Source organism: Desarmillaria tabescens (assembly GCF_030435595.1).
Source record: "Desarmillaria tabescens strain CCBAS 213 chromosome Unknown EV420scaffold_8, whole genome shotgun sequence".
Lineage (NCBI taxonomy): Eukaryota > Fungi > Basidiomycota > Agaricomycetes > Agaricales > Physalacriaceae > Desarmillaria > Desarmillaria tabescens.
The window spans coordinates 406,767-424,376 of record NW_026848307.1 but is presented as its reverse complement, the minus strand read 5'-3'; the positions used below and the strand labels follow the sequence as shown (position 1 = coordinate 424,376).

General features: G+C 48.5%; 6 protein-coding genes across 6 annotated transcripts; 2 read left to right on the top strand and 4 right to left on the bottom strand.

The window, feature by feature from the left end:
- Positions 1 to 167: 167 nt before the first annotated feature.
- On the bottom strand, positions 168 to 1,089 carry EV420DRAFT_1618872 (FUN34 transmembrane protein; the record flags this gene model as incomplete). Its single annotated transcript, XM_060475400.1, has 5 exons — positions 168 to 297; positions 354 to 455; positions 508 to 661; positions 717 to 889; positions 947 to 1,089. The coding sequence occupies 5 exons, from the start codon at positions 1,087 to 1,089 to the stop codon at positions 168 to 170; spliced, it is 702 nt and encodes a 233-aa protein (XP_060334437.1).
- Positions 1,090 to 2,802: 1,713 nt separating this feature from the next.
- Positions 2,803 to 3,718, bottom strand: EV420DRAFT_1476740 (Gpr1 family protein; the record flags this gene model as incomplete). The annotated part of the gene is made up of 5 exons (XM_060469354.1): positions 2,803 to 2,932; positions 2,990 to 3,091; positions 3,141 to 3,294; positions 3,347 to 3,519; positions 3,576 to 3,718. The coding sequence occupies 5 exons, from the start codon at positions 3,716 to 3,718 to the stop codon at positions 2,803 to 2,805; spliced, it is 702 nt and encodes a 233-aa protein (XP_060334436.1).
- Positions 3,719 to 5,547: 1,829 nt separating this feature from the next.
- On the bottom strand, positions 5,548 to 8,189 carry EV420DRAFT_1521951 (Endonuclease/exonuclease/phosphatase). The gene is made up of 9 exons (XM_060472243.1): positions 7,854 to 8,189; positions 7,286 to 7,805; positions 7,107 to 7,233; positions 6,928 to 7,054; positions 6,605 to 6,876; positions 6,453 to 6,554; positions 6,190 to 6,403; positions 5,886 to 6,137; positions 5,548 to 5,835 (listed from the first exon to the last, which is right to left on the bottom strand). The coding sequence occupies exons 1-9, from the start codon at positions 7,995 to 7,997 to the stop codon at positions 5,758 to 5,760; spliced, it is 1,836 nt and encodes a 611-aa protein (XP_060334435.1). The 5' UTR covers positions 7,998 to 8,189; the 3' UTR covers positions 5,548 to 5,757.
- Positions 8,190 to 8,510: 321 nt separating this feature from the next.
- Positions 8,511 to 9,762, bottom strand: EV420DRAFT_1476738 (uncharacterized protein; the record flags this gene model as incomplete). Its single annotated transcript, XM_060469353.1, has 6 exons — positions 8,511 to 8,653; positions 8,772 to 8,844; positions 9,056 to 9,130; positions 9,327 to 9,361; positions 9,397 to 9,623; positions 9,689 to 9,762. 6 exons carry the CDS (start codon positions 9,760 to 9,762, stop codon positions 8,511 to 8,513), a joined length of 627 nt encoding a protein of 208 aa, XP_060334434.1.
- Positions 9,763 to 10,337: 575 nt separating this feature from the next.
- Positions 10,338 to 13,198, top strand: EV420DRAFT_1521942 (velvet factor-domain-containing protein). The gene is made up of 7 exons (XM_060472242.1): positions 10,338 to 10,455; positions 10,650 to 10,714; positions 10,770 to 10,978; positions 11,031 to 11,194; positions 11,362 to 11,441; positions 11,493 to 11,581; positions 11,631 to 13,198. Exons 1-7 carry the CDS (start codon positions 10,394 to 10,396, stop codon positions 12,879 to 12,881), a joined length of 1,920 nt encoding a protein of 639 aa, XP_060334433.1. The 5' UTR covers positions 10,338 to 10,393; the 3' UTR covers positions 12,882 to 13,198.
- A 1,221-nt stretch (positions 13,199 to 14,419) lies between these two features.
- On the top strand, positions 14,420 to 17,594 carry EV420DRAFT_1521937 (uncharacterized protein; the record flags this gene model as incomplete). Its single annotated transcript, XM_060472241.1, is given in 19 exon segments — positions 14,420 to 14,500; positions 14,544 to 14,579; positions 14,608 to 14,790; positions 14,846 to 14,946; positions 14,998 to 15,205; positions 15,252 to 15,671; positions 15,723 to 15,738; positions 15,758 to 16,017; positions 16,105 to 16,211; positions 16,296 to 16,428; positions 16,450 to 16,593; positions 16,639 to 16,779; positions 16,813 to 16,892; positions 16,917 to 16,947; positions 16,984 to 17,052; positions 17,092 to 17,226; positions 17,254 to 17,283; positions 17,305 to 17,367; positions 17,401 to 17,594. Coding segments are annotated over 19 exon segments (2,364 nt in total), but the record flags the coding sequence as incomplete, so codon positions are not given.
- Between the last annotated feature and the right edge of the window lie 16 nt (positions 17,595 to 17,610).

The window sequence follows — 17,610 nt, the reverse complement described above, 5'->3', positions numbered from 1 at the left end:
GCACTCTCCTTTTTTTTCACGGGTGAGGATCGTTGTAAAGCACCATTGCAGATGGTGGATATATTATTTAACAAGTGCCGCGAATGCGTTATTTTACGGCCTTCAGAATCGTGCTCTTTGTACGGTATTATCTATATCGGATTAGCTGTAGCGCCTCATCCCTAATCTTAGTGTTTTATAACACCCTGAGGCAAAAGGAAAGGTGGGAAGGGATCCGCGGCCAATAAGTCGGCAAGACCAATGTAAAATGCACCAAAGCCCGGGATGACACCCATAATGCCTCCCGCCTTTGCAACACTATGAGATCCAAAACATGAGCACAGACGACGCTTGGACGAGAGGAGGACACATACGCTGCATTTCCAGTGAACTCGGCTATACCGAGTAGAAGGAAGGTCAAAGCTAGGACAGCCAATACGAATATCAAGGCCACAGTTTTTCGGAGCGCGACAATCCTGGATAGATCTCAGCAATGAATGGTATCGTTCTTTGAGGAAGGCAACGTACAAGAACATAACGGTGACGATGGACCATACGACGAGGTAAATACCGAGGGCATCACCAAGCATGTCGGCTTCGCCTTCATAGGCGGCCGTAATGCCAGTTCCCGGAAGCAGGATAGCTCCATACGACAGCCAGAACGCTCCATAGATACAGAAGACTGCAGGGCAGTTAAGAAGGTTAAAGATACCGAAAATGCGGGGTACCGCACGAACCTGATCCGGTGAAGGTGCTCCTGCGGCAGAACTCGATAATCCCGCCTGTAAACTGGGATACACCACCAACGAATAGAGCCATGCTGACTACCACGTTGGGGATGGTGATTCCACTAGCATGGGCGTTGTATAAAGAAAGGATAATAGTTGTAGACCCGAAGGAGAAGAGACCTCTGCGAATTGATTGTAATAAATCAGTCCATCATCTGAGGCTGCGATGGTAAACTTACAGAACGGCGCCATTAGACGGAGGAGGCAGGGCAGTGATGGGTGGAGGCGGAGGATTGGCGTTAGCGAAGTGGCCTTGGATTGAACCAAGGTTGATATCCTCGGTGATGCCCAATTCGAGCTTGTCGATGCCATTGGATGACATTGTGGAGGTAGTTTATAAGGCTGTAGTAGTCTGGGGAGAAAACAGTTGAGATTCTTTCGTTCAATGTTCGGTCTTTTATAGCTAAGTTCCCCCAAACGAGATAGGGTCACCATGCTCAAACTAAATGCCCCTTCCCGCCGATTCCGTCGATTGATCTAATGATCAAATTCAAGAAGAGGGCCGAGAGCCTCGCTACAAGAGCTTGTCAAAAATAGGCTTGATGCGGGGAAATGTCAAATTCAAAATTCCCCACAGATTGGAGATCTAGACCTCGGGGGGAGTACTATGAGGAAGAATACATCCAGAGCAGCGCAAGTGGGCCATGTTAAATCAAGGAAAACCAGGCAAATAGCAGTGTCGGCGCTGATTGCGTTTACAGGCGACCACACTGAGATACCGAACGAACTAGATTCGGAATACGCTAGAGAGGCACAGAGAGAAGGGGTCTCTTTGATTGTTGCCAAGCTCCTGAGGCTGTAGCACGGGGACGAAGTCTACCGCGGCGAATCTCTGAGCCTTTGGCACCCGTACCTTTCAAATATTGCTGAGGGCCATTTCCGTGTAGGGGACTACGGATCGGCAAGTGTACAACTAGAAATGCGCCGCCCTGGACACACGGCCACGGTCTGTAGGCAGAAAAAAAGAGTGGCTCGTGTAACAGGGCGACGAATAATAAATATGAGGATAGACAAACGCGGTTCCAACGGTGATCAAGTGTACCGACAACCGACAGCCATCACCTGAACGATGGTACCGATCGAGGAGTCGACATCACGAGGGAGGCGGCCTCGGGCTCTGCTAGTAAAAACTAAGTGTGGATGGAAAATGATCATGGAAGGACAATTGAAAAAAATGGCGACAGGTGCGAAGGGCGGTCCCACGTGATAGCTTCACGCATCTGATGACCATTGACTCGGAGGAGCGCCGCGATACAGCAGCAAGGTGAACTGTCACCTGATTTTATCATGCAATGGCGCGCATATTCCCTTAGCTGTGTAGCTCTTGGTAGGTGATGTTCAGTCAAGCGATATGTTTTTTTGGACGGAGTCAAATTGTACCAGTTAATTCCTTCATAAAAGAGACTCGTTCAGTTCTTCAGGCACCAATACACATAGAAGAGAAGCGAATGGGTCAGTCCTGTTACTTATGTATCTGAGACTTATTCGTAGAATGCCAAAATTAATTTCCACTCCGACTCAAAGTCCCCAAGAAGTTCTTACTCTCTTCTTCGACCGGCCCCTTTTGAATGGGTACCTGGGATTACGCCCACCTTTGGACCAAAGAAAAAGCGGCGCCAAGAAATCCTTAGTTGAGATGCAGGGTTGTAGGCCTAGCACTACCAGCGCCTAGTTGCTGCGCGCGCACTAATACTTATTGTAGCACCTTTCAGAAAGCCACTACGTAGGCACTAGTATTGTTCGGAATCAAATAGACTTCAATCATTCCATCTGAATATACTTGACGTTCAAAACGTAGGCGCAGAGTATTTCATGTCGAGTAGTGAACAGGCTCACGTAGGAACGTGATATCACGATGCTGAACTTGTTCCCTACAACTTTCGTCGTCGCTTTCTTCAGTGAGGTTCGTTGTCAAACGTTGTAGTCATACTACATAATTTACTAGTGTCGTGAATGCGTCATCTTACAACTTTCCATAATCATTCTCGTTGCTACCATATGTAATTGAATGGCCTATAATGCCTTATCCATAACCCTAATGCTTGAAAACGCCCTGAGGCAAGAGGAAAGGTGGGAAGGGGTCCGCAGCAAGTAGCTCCCCAAGACCGACATAGAATGCACCAAAGCCTGTCACGACGCCGACAATACCTCCTGCCTTTGCAATACTATCAGATCGAGATATCAGCACGTACGATAACATTGACTAGACCAGGGAGACATACGTTGAATTTCCAGTGAATTGGGCTACAGAGAGCAGGAGGAACGTCACAGCAAGGATACTCAACAAGAGAATCAAGGCTACGGTTTTTCGAAGGGCGACAATCCTAATATGAATCTTAGCAATCGGTTGGACAATAAAGTAGATGAACCCACAAGAACATGACGGTGATGAGGGTCCATACGACGAGGTAAATACCGAGGGCATCACCGAGCATGTCGGCTTCGCCTTCATATGCAGCCGCAATCCCAGTTCCCGGAAGTAGGACGGCTGCATACGATAGCCAGAAATTTCCGTAGATACAGAAAACTACGGGGCAGTTGAGAAGGTTAAAAACACCGAAAAAGCGGCCCGTACGAACCTGATCCGGTGAAGGTGCTTCTGCGGCAAAATTCGATAACCCCACCTGTAAACTGGGATACACCGCCGACGAATAGAGCCATGCCGACTATAGCGTTGGAGATGGTGACTCCACTGGCCTGCGCGTTGTAAAGACAAAAGGTAATACAGGTAGCACCGAAGGAGAAGAGACCCCTGCGAATTTATCTTAAAACCTAGTCCCACGGATAACGCGATAACGATAAACTTACAAGACAGCACCATTAGATGGAGGAGGCAGGGCGGCGATGGGTGGAGGCAGCGGGTTGGCGTTAGCGAAGTGGCCTTGTATCGAGCGATGGGTGATATCCTCAGTGATGCCAGACTCGAGCTTATCGATATCAGTGGATGACATTTTGATAGCAATGATAGTAGTGGTGAGTGGTGGGGGAAACAGTTGACATTCTTTCACTCGAATGTCCAGTCTTTTATGGATACGTTCGCATACTGGATACAGTCACCCTATCCCACTAGGGGTTCCTCTCGCCGATTCCGTCAATTGATCTTACGATCGAATACAAAAAAAGGAGCAAGAACTTGTCAAAAATAAGTTTGGATGCGGGGAAATGTCAAATTCAAAGTTCCCCACAGATTCCTAGAGATCTAGAGCCTTCCGAGTGTATGCAACCAGAGAGAACACATACGGTGAAGCCCAAGCTCAAGCAGAGGATAACTCAAGAGGCCATCAATCCAACGTAACACCGGCCCAAAAGAGCAACTTTTTCGGGATCGTGACAAATTTTTCGTAGACAACGAAGCTGCAAACCACGATCACGAGTCACTGAGAGACGGCCTCCCGGAGTCCCGCAAGTTCAGGTCTTGGGATTCATCCTTGATTCTCTAGAGTGCCTATCCAAGTCAGAAGACAAACCCCTTAGTACCCCGCATTCTCCACTTCGTAATTCTGGAGATTTGTGGGGTTCGAATTTCAAACCGTCGATCGGGACCGCGCGGTTTTGAACTTGTATGGCTAAGTGTCTCGTTCATAGTTTTCTTTATATCCAAGTTGGGAGGCTTCTAGAAAGAAAGCAATTGAAAAGGGGAGCCGTCAGGAATCAATGCAAACCCAGCGCGGCCCGTTCGCGACTTTACCGAAAGACTCAGAAGTAAATCTACGACCTACGAGGTATCAACGTACACTAGGATGGTGAAAACCTGACGACAAACGTTTAAGGTTTGAAGGGGTCGCACGGATCATGAGTTATCTTGGTCAAGTAAGCGTGCGAGTATTGCACATCCAGACCTTCAAATTACATCGATCGCGATCGACGGCGGGGACAATGCTTGGTTAGGCAATTTTGTCTAATGCGAAGTCCCCGTACTACAACGTATATCAGAGGTGGAAACCACAATAGATTTCAAGCATTCCTACCTGGCAGTTGCGAAGCATCGAAAACCTACATGCACACCATCGTACTTACGAACATATTACAAGTTAGCCGGCGTCAGGGGCTCCGATCGAGAGTCATAACGTGCCTACAAACTCTGCCATCTCTGTTTTTGGCGACCGAAAATTGGAAATGCCGCGCCTTATAGGAGAAGAGGAGTGTCCCTCAAAGTCAGGACCAAATCCAATCACTCGAACTTTCGACGATGTTAGTCTCGGAGGCTTCATCTTGTGTCAACACAATACAGACCTTACTACAAATTCGAAGGCAGAAAAGAAATGATGAAGTCGTCGAGCATAGGCAACCAACGTCCGTCATGCACGCAAGAGCTCTCAAAGGTTAGAATCAGTGAGATAAGGGTGTTATCCTCTCTCTTAGTCCAGGGAATCTGAAACTTGCACACGTGTCACCGGTAACGAACTTCGAGAAGAAAGGTTGTAAACTGCTGCTTACTCTGTGAGAATTAACTTGCAGCTTTTTTGTCAAAATGTTCACTTTGCGTACTGCTGGAGGCACTACCGGGCGCAGTGCCTGTACTTGTGCGAGGATGATATAAATCATATAAATAGTAGTGGATGACTGATTCTGTCACTTTTGTCGTCCAGGATTCGGCATTTGCCGCCTGCACTTTGTTCTACCACGCACCAGTCCGCGGAAGAAGCTGTCGACAGGTGAGAAATCTGGTATTCCTGCTGGTCAAAGATGACAGGAGTTCTTGCTAGTCGAAGGTGACAGTCTTGATATAGTACCTCGCTCCCATTCTATCGACCACTTATATGAAGACTGAGAGCCGATTTTTTGAAAAGACAAAAAGACAACGCTTCAGTTCACGCTGCGACGCACATGTGATGTCAGGTCATGGCGAACGTTGTGTTGCCCATTGAATTCTCTACGTTGTTTCGATTTAGGTATACATTCATACACTCTGCTTCCTTTGGATATCACAGATTTGTATTCATTCGATACAAGCGGTATATCACACCACACACCTGGTACAAGTATCGATTTAGCACAACCGGATCTTTCCAACTGTGGGATCATGATCACTGGTCCGTTCGTCATAAGAGGGTGACCAGTTATTTACCTGACTGCGGTCAGATGGAGAAGTTCAATTGAGACAGTGCCGTTACTTACATGAATATGCTCCGCCTCTACGCCGCGTTTTGCGATAGCGCCAGAGATAAAGATGTGATCAAGCTGCTGTGTGTTCTGATCGTAAACATATGTATATCGCTCGACGTCAGCTATTCCAGCCACTTCGTCCATGTCTTCTAGAACCCCTTGAATGGACTCGAACACAGAACGAGTCTGGACGTATTCATTGAAGTCACCTGCAATCACAATATTGGCGGATTCGTCGATATCCAGAATGGACTTAATGAAAGACTAGAAAGGTCATTGTATATAAAGTCCATGCTCCGAGAAAGACGGTACTCACTGAGGTAACCCGAACTTGACTTGTTCGTTGTTCGATAGGGGAGTTCACTGGCGGCCGAGGATCTCCCTGGCTAGAAGTACTCCCACTCTTCGATGCAAAGTGAACGTTAACGGTGAACAGCTTTGCACCCGAGCTTGTCTCCCATTCAGCAACTAGAGGCTTTCGAGAATCTACCCAGGCATCGTTCGTAGGATCTATACGACCCGGATTTAAGCTTGCGAACAATCAGGAATGGGAAAGCGTATCTGACACCTAATACATACCTTAGGGTGGGAAGGCCATCCGAACCCGCGTAAACCTCCAGACTCTTCAGTGAAGTTCCTACGGGCATCCCCGAGACTAGTTTTAGTTTGTCGACGTTGTATCTAAGAATGCAATCAGAGCGTGCGCGCCATAGACGATAAAATGACGCTACAGATAAGCCTGCCGAATGTTTCCTCCCGGCTGTCCGCCATCCTGTCCATCTTCTGGGTTGATGTCGATGAACTCATAAGTGAACCCGCTGGCATCAGCAATGGCAGAAGCTAAAGTCAAGAGGGTCAGATTAGCATCAACGACGCCATCGTCGACAGCTCCGCTGTTATCTTGAATTTCCTGGAGGAACAAAATATCGGGCATCAAAAGGTGGTCGGATATCTGTTTTGCGACAGTAGGCAGGTGATCAGAGGTCGGCGCCATATTCTCAACCTAAAAATAATTTTGAGTAATAGGTGAGGAAACAGAGTTTACCACACCTACATTATAATCACCAAACGTAATAACGCAAGAATCTGTTTCCGACGAAATTGTTGTCGCAGGTACGTCATAATCAGGTGTAGCAATGACGGTTGGAGCAGTAAGTGGAAGAACGTAATAGAATCCGTATCTATATTCGAATAAATTGATTGAATAACAGAAGAATCCAAAGGACAACGTACTGGTATGTCACCACACCTACAATATCGCTCAATTTAACACCCAAAGCGACAGACGGATTTTTAGTTCCATCAGTCGGCGAACCGATGATCACAACTTCGGGATTGGCATCTGGGATACCATCAGGACCTAGCAAAAGAATCAACACCAGATTGTTAATTCATCTTCGGAAAAAAAGCACCAAAAGTGATGGTCAATCCCCCGCGTCCATTTAATCCAGTGACCTTCCAATCGCCGTACACCCAGAATTCTCCGTAACTATTTTCGAAATTAACAGCGACCGGACTGTTGATCTGCACGAGTTGTCCATCAAGACTCTGCCAAAAGTCCATTCCGTACACATCAGGCTGGAGAGTAGGATTTGAAGTGGACAGGAGACTCTGATTGTTGGGAACTGAGAGCCATCCGTCGTCACCGACATCCAATGACGATAAGTACTGGGTTGGGGGGATCCGGTCAACCCCGATGACGATAGGGTCGACACTGTTGTTGCTGGATAGGACCTCGATACTGGAAGGGGAGCTGATTTCGGTCAAATAAAGGTAGGCGGATCCGGACCGGTATTCAGCAACCTTTCCGCTAAGAGAGACACTATCTCCCACATCTACCTGCTTGACGGCCGAAGATCCATATACATAGATTCCGTTAGAGACACGAGTGTCATTGACAGGACCCCCACTCAAGAAGAAACCATAAGATGTCTACAAATCAGTCAGTATTATGCATATATAAGTGCCAAAAAGATGGACCTTTGCAGTAACCACTCCCGTGAGCCCGCTCACCGTTTGGCCGACCAAAGACGAGCGATAGGCCGTTCCTCGGATATCAGTGACCGACGTCGGTGTCACAGCTGGCGTCAAGGCCGCCAGAAAGAGGAGAAAGACTGAAAACATGTCGTAAATCCGCCTGTACTGGACAGATAACCATCCTTGCAGATTGCATATAAATGCATGCAGCGCCTAGGCACGAAATGCTTGAGCACATGTATCTACATTTTAGCACACCGTACTTCAAACTGTGCCTCGTGATGCTGGCCGCATGAAAAAGAAAAATCTGACGGGTGGTAAGAGAAGAGCAACATCAGTACTAGCCATGTGGCGTACCCGATTCGGGAAAGCTATGCCGCGTCGGCATGAGAGATTATCATCTTGTTATCTCTATCACTTGGTCAACTCTTGGTCCACAATCCTGAAAGTTCACTGTAAGGTGGCTTTGGGTAAAACAAAATTGAGGTGGTAATAACGCGCAACAGTCTAAATTTTACCCACGGGCCAAATTGATTCGTATCAGAACAGGGCCGTGACTTGGGAAACGGTGCAGAAGGAATGGTTGACCAAGAATGTCAACCAATAGACGAGACGGCATGGGCATTAGCACTGTTCAACATTGATGATACAGCAGAGATGTTAATCATTTTCCCATCCCACAGGGAATGCATCATTTATGCGGGCCGGTAAAGGAAAATCATCTTTGACGGTCAACGAACCGGAGATTACAAGAACAAGAATTTGAGCCTCCTGCGCTGTCTTCACGATGGACACACGCGAATCTGATTATACGTGACAGCCATCCAACAGTTGACGCAAGTCATCTCTTGCAGCTGCAAGGCCCTCGCCTGCTGTTTTCAGTTCACTCGGTATTTTCCACGGGAGCAGACGGTGACTTACCTTTCAATTGTGCTTTCGAAGAGATACGCATGTTTTCGACACCTTCGCTCTCAGGATCATCTCGTGGAGTAATCTACTGAACATGTGGAATCGAAGGACCGTCAAAAGTGACAGTCGCCTTTCCTAGTCACTTCGCCGCAGGCATTAATATAATATATCGCTGAAGCATAATCGCAAGGAAGCAAGGCAAGCCTGAGAAAGCTCGTATAAAGCGAAGAGAAAACTTGGTTCTCTCTCGCAACCTTGAGGTATCGAAAAGCTGCCTTAGCTGTTGTGCGGCGTACCAATAGTGCAGCTGGCGGTTGCTTACGCTCAAGTATGCAAGTTCGCGTGCTTCCAACACGTTGCACCATCAAACGCTTCGCGGGTCAATTTTAATGAATTTCACTCCCCAAAGTTCACAATCATGGAATGAGGAGGTAATTCATAAGTCCACGCGATTTACGACAAGCCGCAAAAGAGAAATACGCCTAACGGTGTTCATATAGTTTGATGAAAATCTGATTCCGTGAATACAATCAGCACATCCCGTTGCCGTACACAAGGTCAGCATACCTGGATGAATCCAATACAGCCATCCCCCCAAAGGGCTATTTTGCGGCTTCGACACGTCCGCTATACTGACTCCGAGACTCGGGGAACCATTGTGAGGTGAACATGTCCAGAATTCTATAACGAGCCATGCAGAAAAGGAAAGTCCGGATTGTGAAGTAGTTGATCGATATAGCCAAGTCTGCGATTTTGGTCCGGTTTCCTGGAGTGACGGTCTCTTGTTCGCACTGTCCGGCACCCGTCACCTTGGAAGCTGGGGCTGTATGTCCAAGAATGAAGACGATGCGAACCCGGTTCCATCTAGATGCAAGTCCTGTTCTTGGTCAGGGATCACTGTCAGCGGGGGCGGAAACAGGGTCACTTACGTTAATCTTGAAACATTCAGAATCAGAATAGTCAGTACAGTCACTATCATCAACGTTTGCATTCGCGGCGTCATGGACAAGTATGTAGGTTGATATGATCTCATTTAGCAAAACAGAACCCGGACATCCGCATCATGATCCAACATCTTGGGGCAGAGAGTGGCCGTTGCATCATCAAATTGAACAGATGCGCTGGAAGCGAAGAGTATAAATACTTGGTTGACGGCTTGTACCTGCTCGTACCTGGGGCTGACTATCGTGTAACGATAAAATTCTAATTCCTCCGCTGGCCAATTCCTGGATTTTCTTATTGAATGCATGAAGAAATCCGGAGGACCACACATTTTGGTACGCCAGTTGGGAAATTTTCGAATCTACAGAATCCGATTGAAACGATAGTAACGTAGCAAGTACCGTCATCCGGCCTGCCGGATTCCAGCAATTGGATCCGATGGGAATCTATGGACTAGAAAGAAAGCCCAGTAAAATAAGAAACGAGCAAAGAATAAGATCTGTACCAAGCCCACGGACCTGGGTCTCTGGACCCAACAGATTGGTTAGGTCCACCACGTGTTGGTAATTTGCCTAATTTAGTTGTGTTGAGCACAAAAAAGAAGCGGAGCAAATATATTTGGTCCCTACACAAACAATTTGGTTCTGAACATATTGCAAAAAAATCATTCATCTCTACCACTAACGCCCACGATGACGAGCACGATGTCGACGTTACCGCCGCCGTCGCACTATGCACAGGAGCGGGACCGCCTGTGAGTCTACCCTTCCTTCGATAGACGCGATTGCCTACCGGGAGTCATTGTACATGATCCGGAGTCCGAGTCCTTGGACTCGGACAGGCGCATGCATATTAACTTTCCTTGTTCGAAACGTTGTGCTGATTGTATCCTTCCTTCATGCTCCTCAAATACCCTGATGGTCCTCCATATCCCATTGTATACGACAGGGAGTACGATTTGGTAGTACGCCAGGAGCCGAAGCAGGCGCGGATGTGCGGTGTTGGTGGCAAAGGTAGCCTTGCTGCTATCTGTGATGAGAAATCATGATACTAAACTACGTTGCACAGCTGACAGACGGCCAATCGATCCACCACCAATCGTTCAGCTGCGCGTCATCGATCCACGACGACACCAACAACACGCCTCAGGTTCCGATGGCCGGCCGGCTTCACCCAGCGGCGGCAGTTATGCCCAGAGTTTTCTACAAAATCCTTATTACTTCATGTTCGCGAGTTTAGCGAAGCCAGACGATGATGCGGAGTTACATTGGTTAAAAGCAAGGCCGAAAACATCTACCCTCTTAGATTTGTTAACTAACCTGCTAGTAGGATGGCAAGACGCGATGTACGACGGGGTCTGTAGTTTCTTCCTTGTATCACCTCAAGGATCCTCAGCGGAACAACGAAGACGCGGGATTCTTTGTGTTTCCTGACCTCAGCGTCCGAACAGAAGGTAGTTACCGACTCAAGCTGAGTCTGTTCGAAGTCGTAGGGTGAGTCCATATGGTCTAACTCACAAGAGATTGGTTGGTCGGTATCTTTGTACCACTAAGTCGGAAACCTGCCTGTATGAATAGTTTGAATGCGTCGGGTTTCCCAAGCATCGTTTTCTTCTTCGCTAACAACCGTCTTCGAACACGTGCTGAACTCCTCTCTCCAGAAATAATGTACGACATTGCAAGTCTATATACTCTGCGCCATTCTATGTCTATACCGCCAAAAAGTTCCCGGGAATGGAGGGTGAGCCGTTTTGTTGCCGGGGGTGTTCATCGTTTCTCATGTTCTCATCAGAATCTACCCCCTTGTCTTGTTCTCTAGCTGACCAGGGAATCAAAATTCGTATTCGCAAGGACATTCGAGTTCGGAAGCGGCCGACCACGGTATTGGACACGAGTAGGCAAGAATCCGATCAAGAGGATGACGAAGAAGACGACTGCATCCGATGACGGAAGACGAGGGAAACATTCATCGAAGAAGAGGCAGAAAAGGACCAAAGATGGTGCAGAGCCGGCCGGGTACAGCGCGTATCAACAGCAACCTCTTGGCCCGCCGCCGCCTCCTTCGTCGCAATGGAACTCGTACCAACCTTCGCAATCCCAGTCAAATATCGATCCTTCTTTGGATGGAAACAATGTATCGATTCCGCCGCCTCCTGGAGCAACGTATACTGCAGCGCCACCGGTTTCGACTAGCGGTTCCAGCATCCCACCTCCCCAAGGCCCCCAGCATATTCCACCCCCGCCAGGTGCTACCCATATTCCGCCTCCAGTAGGCGCAACTCATCTCCCGACTCCGTCTGGTGCTACGCACGTCACATCTTCCACGCACGCTGCGCCTTCAACATCTCCTCCTGTTGCAGTCGCTCCGGCACCTGCAACTGCACATATTTCGCCCCCGCCAGGATCTCATGTTCCACCGCCCTCCCCTGCTGGTCATGTACCTCCCCCGACCCATGAGACCTACGATTCTCGTACCTATCACCCACCGCCTCCACCACCCCATTATGATCACCACTACGCGCCGCCTTACGGATATTCGCAGCCCCAACCGTACCAATATGCTGCGGGTTATCAAGGTTGGGGAGGACCGCCGCCGCCTCCGCCGCCTAGCCAGCACCCACCTCCGCCTCATCAGCAAGCGCCACCACCTCAATCGGCTCCTCCGGGTGCCTATGATCCCTATGCACATCAACATCCACCACATTATTATCCTCCAAGATACGATTATCCGCCTCCGCCTCCGCCGCAGGCACCACACCAGTATTATTACGATACTCCGTATGACCCGAGACAGCACCCACCCCCTCCGCCCCCACCTCCACAATACCAGCACCAACACCAGCATTACTATCCACCACCTCAACACAGAGAGTCGTGGGGCACTCCAGCAAGTGCTGGTGTCTGGAGTGGAAGTCCTTCCAATGCTAGTGCAAGTGGCAGTGGTAGTGCAGCGGAGTATCCGACCCCAACCAGCGCGACGAGAGAGTACAGTAGCAGTAGGCCAGCGGATTACTCTCCCGCGCCGCCGCCGCCGCCTGCAGAAGGGAAGATTCAGTTGGCGCCACTAAGAGGGCCAAGCGTTATTCAATTGAGTGAACGCGAGCGCGGAGAGAGGGTTGGGAGCACTAGCAAAGGCAAACTAAGCATCGGGAGTATTCTAAGTCGGGATGGTGGCGCTTGATGCACTGATGCATGATGATCAATCGCGTTTCTTTTGGTTTATTGTATACGTACTCGCTATCTGCTATCTGTTTTCGTTGCTACAAATGTATTATTTTCGAATAGAAGGGTGAATTGCTGTGACTCTCTGTTGATCAGACCGACTTCGTTGCTTCTCGGAAGCAGGCCTGTGGCAGCACCTGGGAAGATATCTTTCTGTGGTGGATGCATCTAGTATGGAAAGCTCAAAATAGAGTACAAGGACACGCTTATTACATTCTCATGTCAAGTCTTTGATAATGGACGATGCTTTGACACCTGAATGGGGTGAAGGAGAAGGGTGATTCCAGAAAGTGGTACATCACACATTCGGGAGTCGGGCCTGCATCGTGTAGATGTCGAAGGTCGGAAATATTTTCATTATTTCTCACTCACTGTCTGCTGATGCGGTTTCTCTTGGCGATTTGAATGGGCGTCGGTACCAATATTATCTGTGAGAAAGACGGAAAGCGCACCGGTGATGGTCTTACAAAGGGCAGGCAAAGAAGACATGAAATAACTTGTGAACTACCGCGATTCAGACGTCGAAAAAGAAAATTGCGACATGCGATTCCAAATGTTAACGTCCCAACTAGTATTGAAGAGGAATTTCTGATGTCCTTCGTTGCTCAAGTTCTGATAATAAGTAACCAGCCGATTTTCCGTGGCCTTCGACCAAAGTTGTGGCTCTTACAGGCACGGGGGTAAGCAAAGAAAGAACTAATGTCCGAGACTTCGACGACTTTTGCTGACATATTTTCTTTCGGGGAACTCTTTCATCTACTGTTAGGCCACCGGCAAAGAAAGAAATTAATATCGGAATTCTTTGGAAACAAAAAGTTCGAGATGGGATCTAACCTACCTTCAGCTTGGAGGAAATGATTTTGCATAGCAATATGCGGGTGGGATAACGTCGAACGAAGATCACATGAATCGCTCCGTCCAAAATAAGGCCCGGAGTCTTCAATAATTTCGTCGCGCTTGTCAATGTCGTCTTCTAGTGAGGAGCGTGACCAATATTGTACTTATATTAAGATAAGGTTTATTCTGTGGGGAAGCCGGCAATGATGAGACGGGCGTTATGTTGACACGGAGTAAACTGCCAAACTCAAAGGGAAAAAGTCTACCATGACAAGGTTCTGGGGGTGTTGGTGGGTTAGAGATAAGGATATTGAAGGAACTCGCATAGTGCGTAACTGCGAACATGGCAGTAGGGTAGTATACCTAGAACAAGTAAGTAATCATCCTCTCAGCGATTACTGTAAGTCAGCTTGCGACGTGAGAAGTTGGACACGCCGAGTGGTTTTCGCTTACCTTTGAAGATGACAAGCTTAGTCGCGTATATGATACCAGCCCTCCCACAAAAAAATAATGTACCCTCAAAGAACAAAAAGAGCGTCCGGAAAAGGAAAGCCGAGTGGCGCGTGGCGGTCAATTGAAATAGCTGCGATCACGTGGTCACGGAACCGTCGTTCGGCGGATTCCGAATCTCGACTCATCATTCACGACGACGTCCCTCAGCGCGTCGAGTATCCCCTGGCTGCGCGCAATGCCACCCGGAACGCCTACAACTCATTTCTGGTTGAATACCCTACCATACGCGTCGACGAATTCACGACACCGAAGGATGACCGACGAGCTCAAGCTTTATCTTCTCACCCACACCCACTCGGACCATATTGTAGGGTTGCAAGCGAGGGGATTTGGAGAAACTGATTTACTGTTCACACGACTCGAAGGAAATGCTGCTAAGGCACGAAGTATACAAAGAGCGTGCTCTACACGGTGCCGAGTTGCGGGCGGAGAAACTGAGAACGTATGGACATCTGAAAATTGACCCCCTGGTTGGCAAGGACGGTGAGGTGTACCACCAAGGCTCTAGGGACTTGTTGGTGAGTGCATTGTGCTCTATCCCTGAGCTGGCTGACGGTGGCGAAATCTCCGCAGAAAGTTATGCCCCTCAACAGCCCTGTTCATATTGAGCTTGATGCCGAAAACTCGGTAACCGTCACTGCAATTGACGCAAATCATTGTCCGGGCTCGGTTATGTGTGTTTACCTCCAATAATTCCCACGAAGGTGTCCCTAAAGCATTTGCAGGTATCTCATCGAAGGCACAAAAGGAGCCGTTCTTCATACAGGGGACATTCGTGCAGAGTCTTGGTTTCTGGAATCGTTGAAGCGCAATCCATTTTTGCAGCCTTATTTTTCAACCTCCGGAGGCACAAGGAGCAACATAATTAAACCACTCGAAGCAATATATCTCGACACTGCCTGCGTAATGAATATTGAGGAGGTTCCCACCAAGGTGTGTACTTTTTCCCAACATTATGACCTAGACTCAGCAAAAATAGGAAAATGCTGTCGATAGTCTCGTCGCCCTTATGCAGCTTTTACCGGAATCGACCCACTTTTTCATCAATTCCTGGACTTGGGGCTATGAGGACGTCCTGAAAGCTGTCGCTCGTGCATTTGATTCTCGCATTCATATGGACAGGTACAAACATGCGATTTATTCGCATCTCGCGAACGATCCCCTACTACGCTCGATTTGCACACGCGATGCAGGCTCGACTCGTTTCCACGCATGTGAGCGATTTGAACGGTGCGAATACGTTGATGTCCCTGCAAATCGTCCCCTTGCTGTAAGCACGAGTGGGAACCCAGTGGTATACATCAATCCCGTGAGTACGATGAACGAGGAACAATGGACTGCGTACCAGCATAACACTAGGCTACGCATCGTGGAACAAGAGGAACCTGTAACTTGTTTGGTGGGCCTCTGATACTGTCTCCATATAACATCTACTAATTATGGACTGCAGCTGGTGCCTCTCGCTCGTCACTCGCCCTTTGCCAGAGCTACAGCGATTTGTTTCACTTTTCCGCCCGAAGACCATCATTCCGAATACTCTTGATCCTTCCCTGAATGGTCTTGACTGGACTGGAATCCGTAATGTCTTCTCCAGCTGCCTTTCTAGCCGCGAGTCTTCGACGCCTGCAGGTGATCATGACATACGTCCTCTGAGCGACCTATCCATGATGAAGACGGAGTTGATGTTGCCCATAAGAACCTGGTGGGAGACCAAGCCGAAGAGGCTGCGAACAAATGGGCGGATGGTCGCGGGAAACGACGGAAGTTAGAAGTGCTGAGATCATGGCTGGGACTACCGCCACTGCAGGCAATCAATCCTATACACGTGGAAGAAGAATCTCAGGGCTACGATTCCAGTTCAGATGCAGATGATGAGCGAGGCAAAACTGCTCATCGGCTCTTTGCGCATCAGGCAGGAATCCAGCTGGTGGAATCACAGGTCAACTCTTCACCCCTACCTCCGTCATCGCCTCCAGAACCAATAACGCGATTTACCCCGCCCCAACTTTCGCAACATCCTCAGCTTCCTTCTCCCACCTCATCCTTCACTGCGGTCAAACATGCACTCGATCCGTCTCCGTCGTCCGCTGAACGCCCTGCCAAAAGGCCAAGATTTGAAGAACCTGAACCGAAAGCCCAACCATCTATACCTCAACGTCCAACTCCGCCTCCAGTAGCTTCGTCCTCTCGTTTACCTCCTTCAAGGCCGGCTTATACCTTCCGCGGAAGGAAGCCGATACTGGATGAGCCGTCTGATGATGATTCGTCGGATGATTCAGCAGATGAACGTGGACGTACGGCTCATTTTCTGTTCGGGGGAGGTGATATGAAATGGGATGATGATGATGATTTTGAACCATCTCAAGCGTGAGCCTCAAGAAGCACAGTCCGAAATTCCTTTGCTTGAAATTCAAAATGTTATGCAAGATAAAGATCCTCTCAAAACCCCGACGACGGCGAAGCCTCATGTACATTCAATTGATCCCATCACTCCTCAACGACCCTTAGTGGCGTTGTCCATTTCTCGGCAACCTTCAAAGCAACGAACAAGACGAGGTTCAAGTCCTACCAAAGAAGTACCAGAGTCTCCTCAATCGCCAGTGTTGTCCCCTATCAACATGTTCATGCATTCGTTTTCTCCAAGATCATCAACAAATCAACAGCTCCCGAACAACGTTAAAATCCACTCTGATGGTGCCTCTTTTTTAAAGTTGCAGAAAAAGCCATCAGCGCGCAACGCCGATGGGGATACCATCAGCGGGCAAATCAGAAGAGTTACGGTATCGACGCCGTCCCCACGACTCTCACCAAACGCGAAGCAATCCTCACCGTTGGATAGCCCTGTCAAGAGGCGGCGTACAGCACCTTTCTTCAAAACCTCAACACCAGAAGCAGCCCAACTAGCCGAACGTATTCGACTCGCAGAGCGAATCTCAAAGTCCAATCCAGAACTAGTATCACCAGCGTATCCAGGGAGACAGCTGAAATTGAAGAGTCGACATTTGCAGATGGTTGGGAGGGAACAAATTCAGGAGTGGCGTGCTCAGCAATGGAGGGAATATGATGAAAAGTTGAGAGAACTCGCAAAGAACGAAGTGATGCAACCGCTAAATTATGATAGGATCGAGAGGATAAAGAGGGGCATTGAGGAGGCGATGAAAAAGAACGAGAAAGTGTCAACGGCACTGCCAATGCTTATGTGTACGGCGACAGAAAGCCAGTTAGAGGATATGGATCCGCGATACATGTTTTAAGTGTCGCGTCGCCTGTTTGATGGCCACGGGTTGTTGGAACGTAGATAACTTATTATTATAACAGAACCGTAAGTTATAGTTATA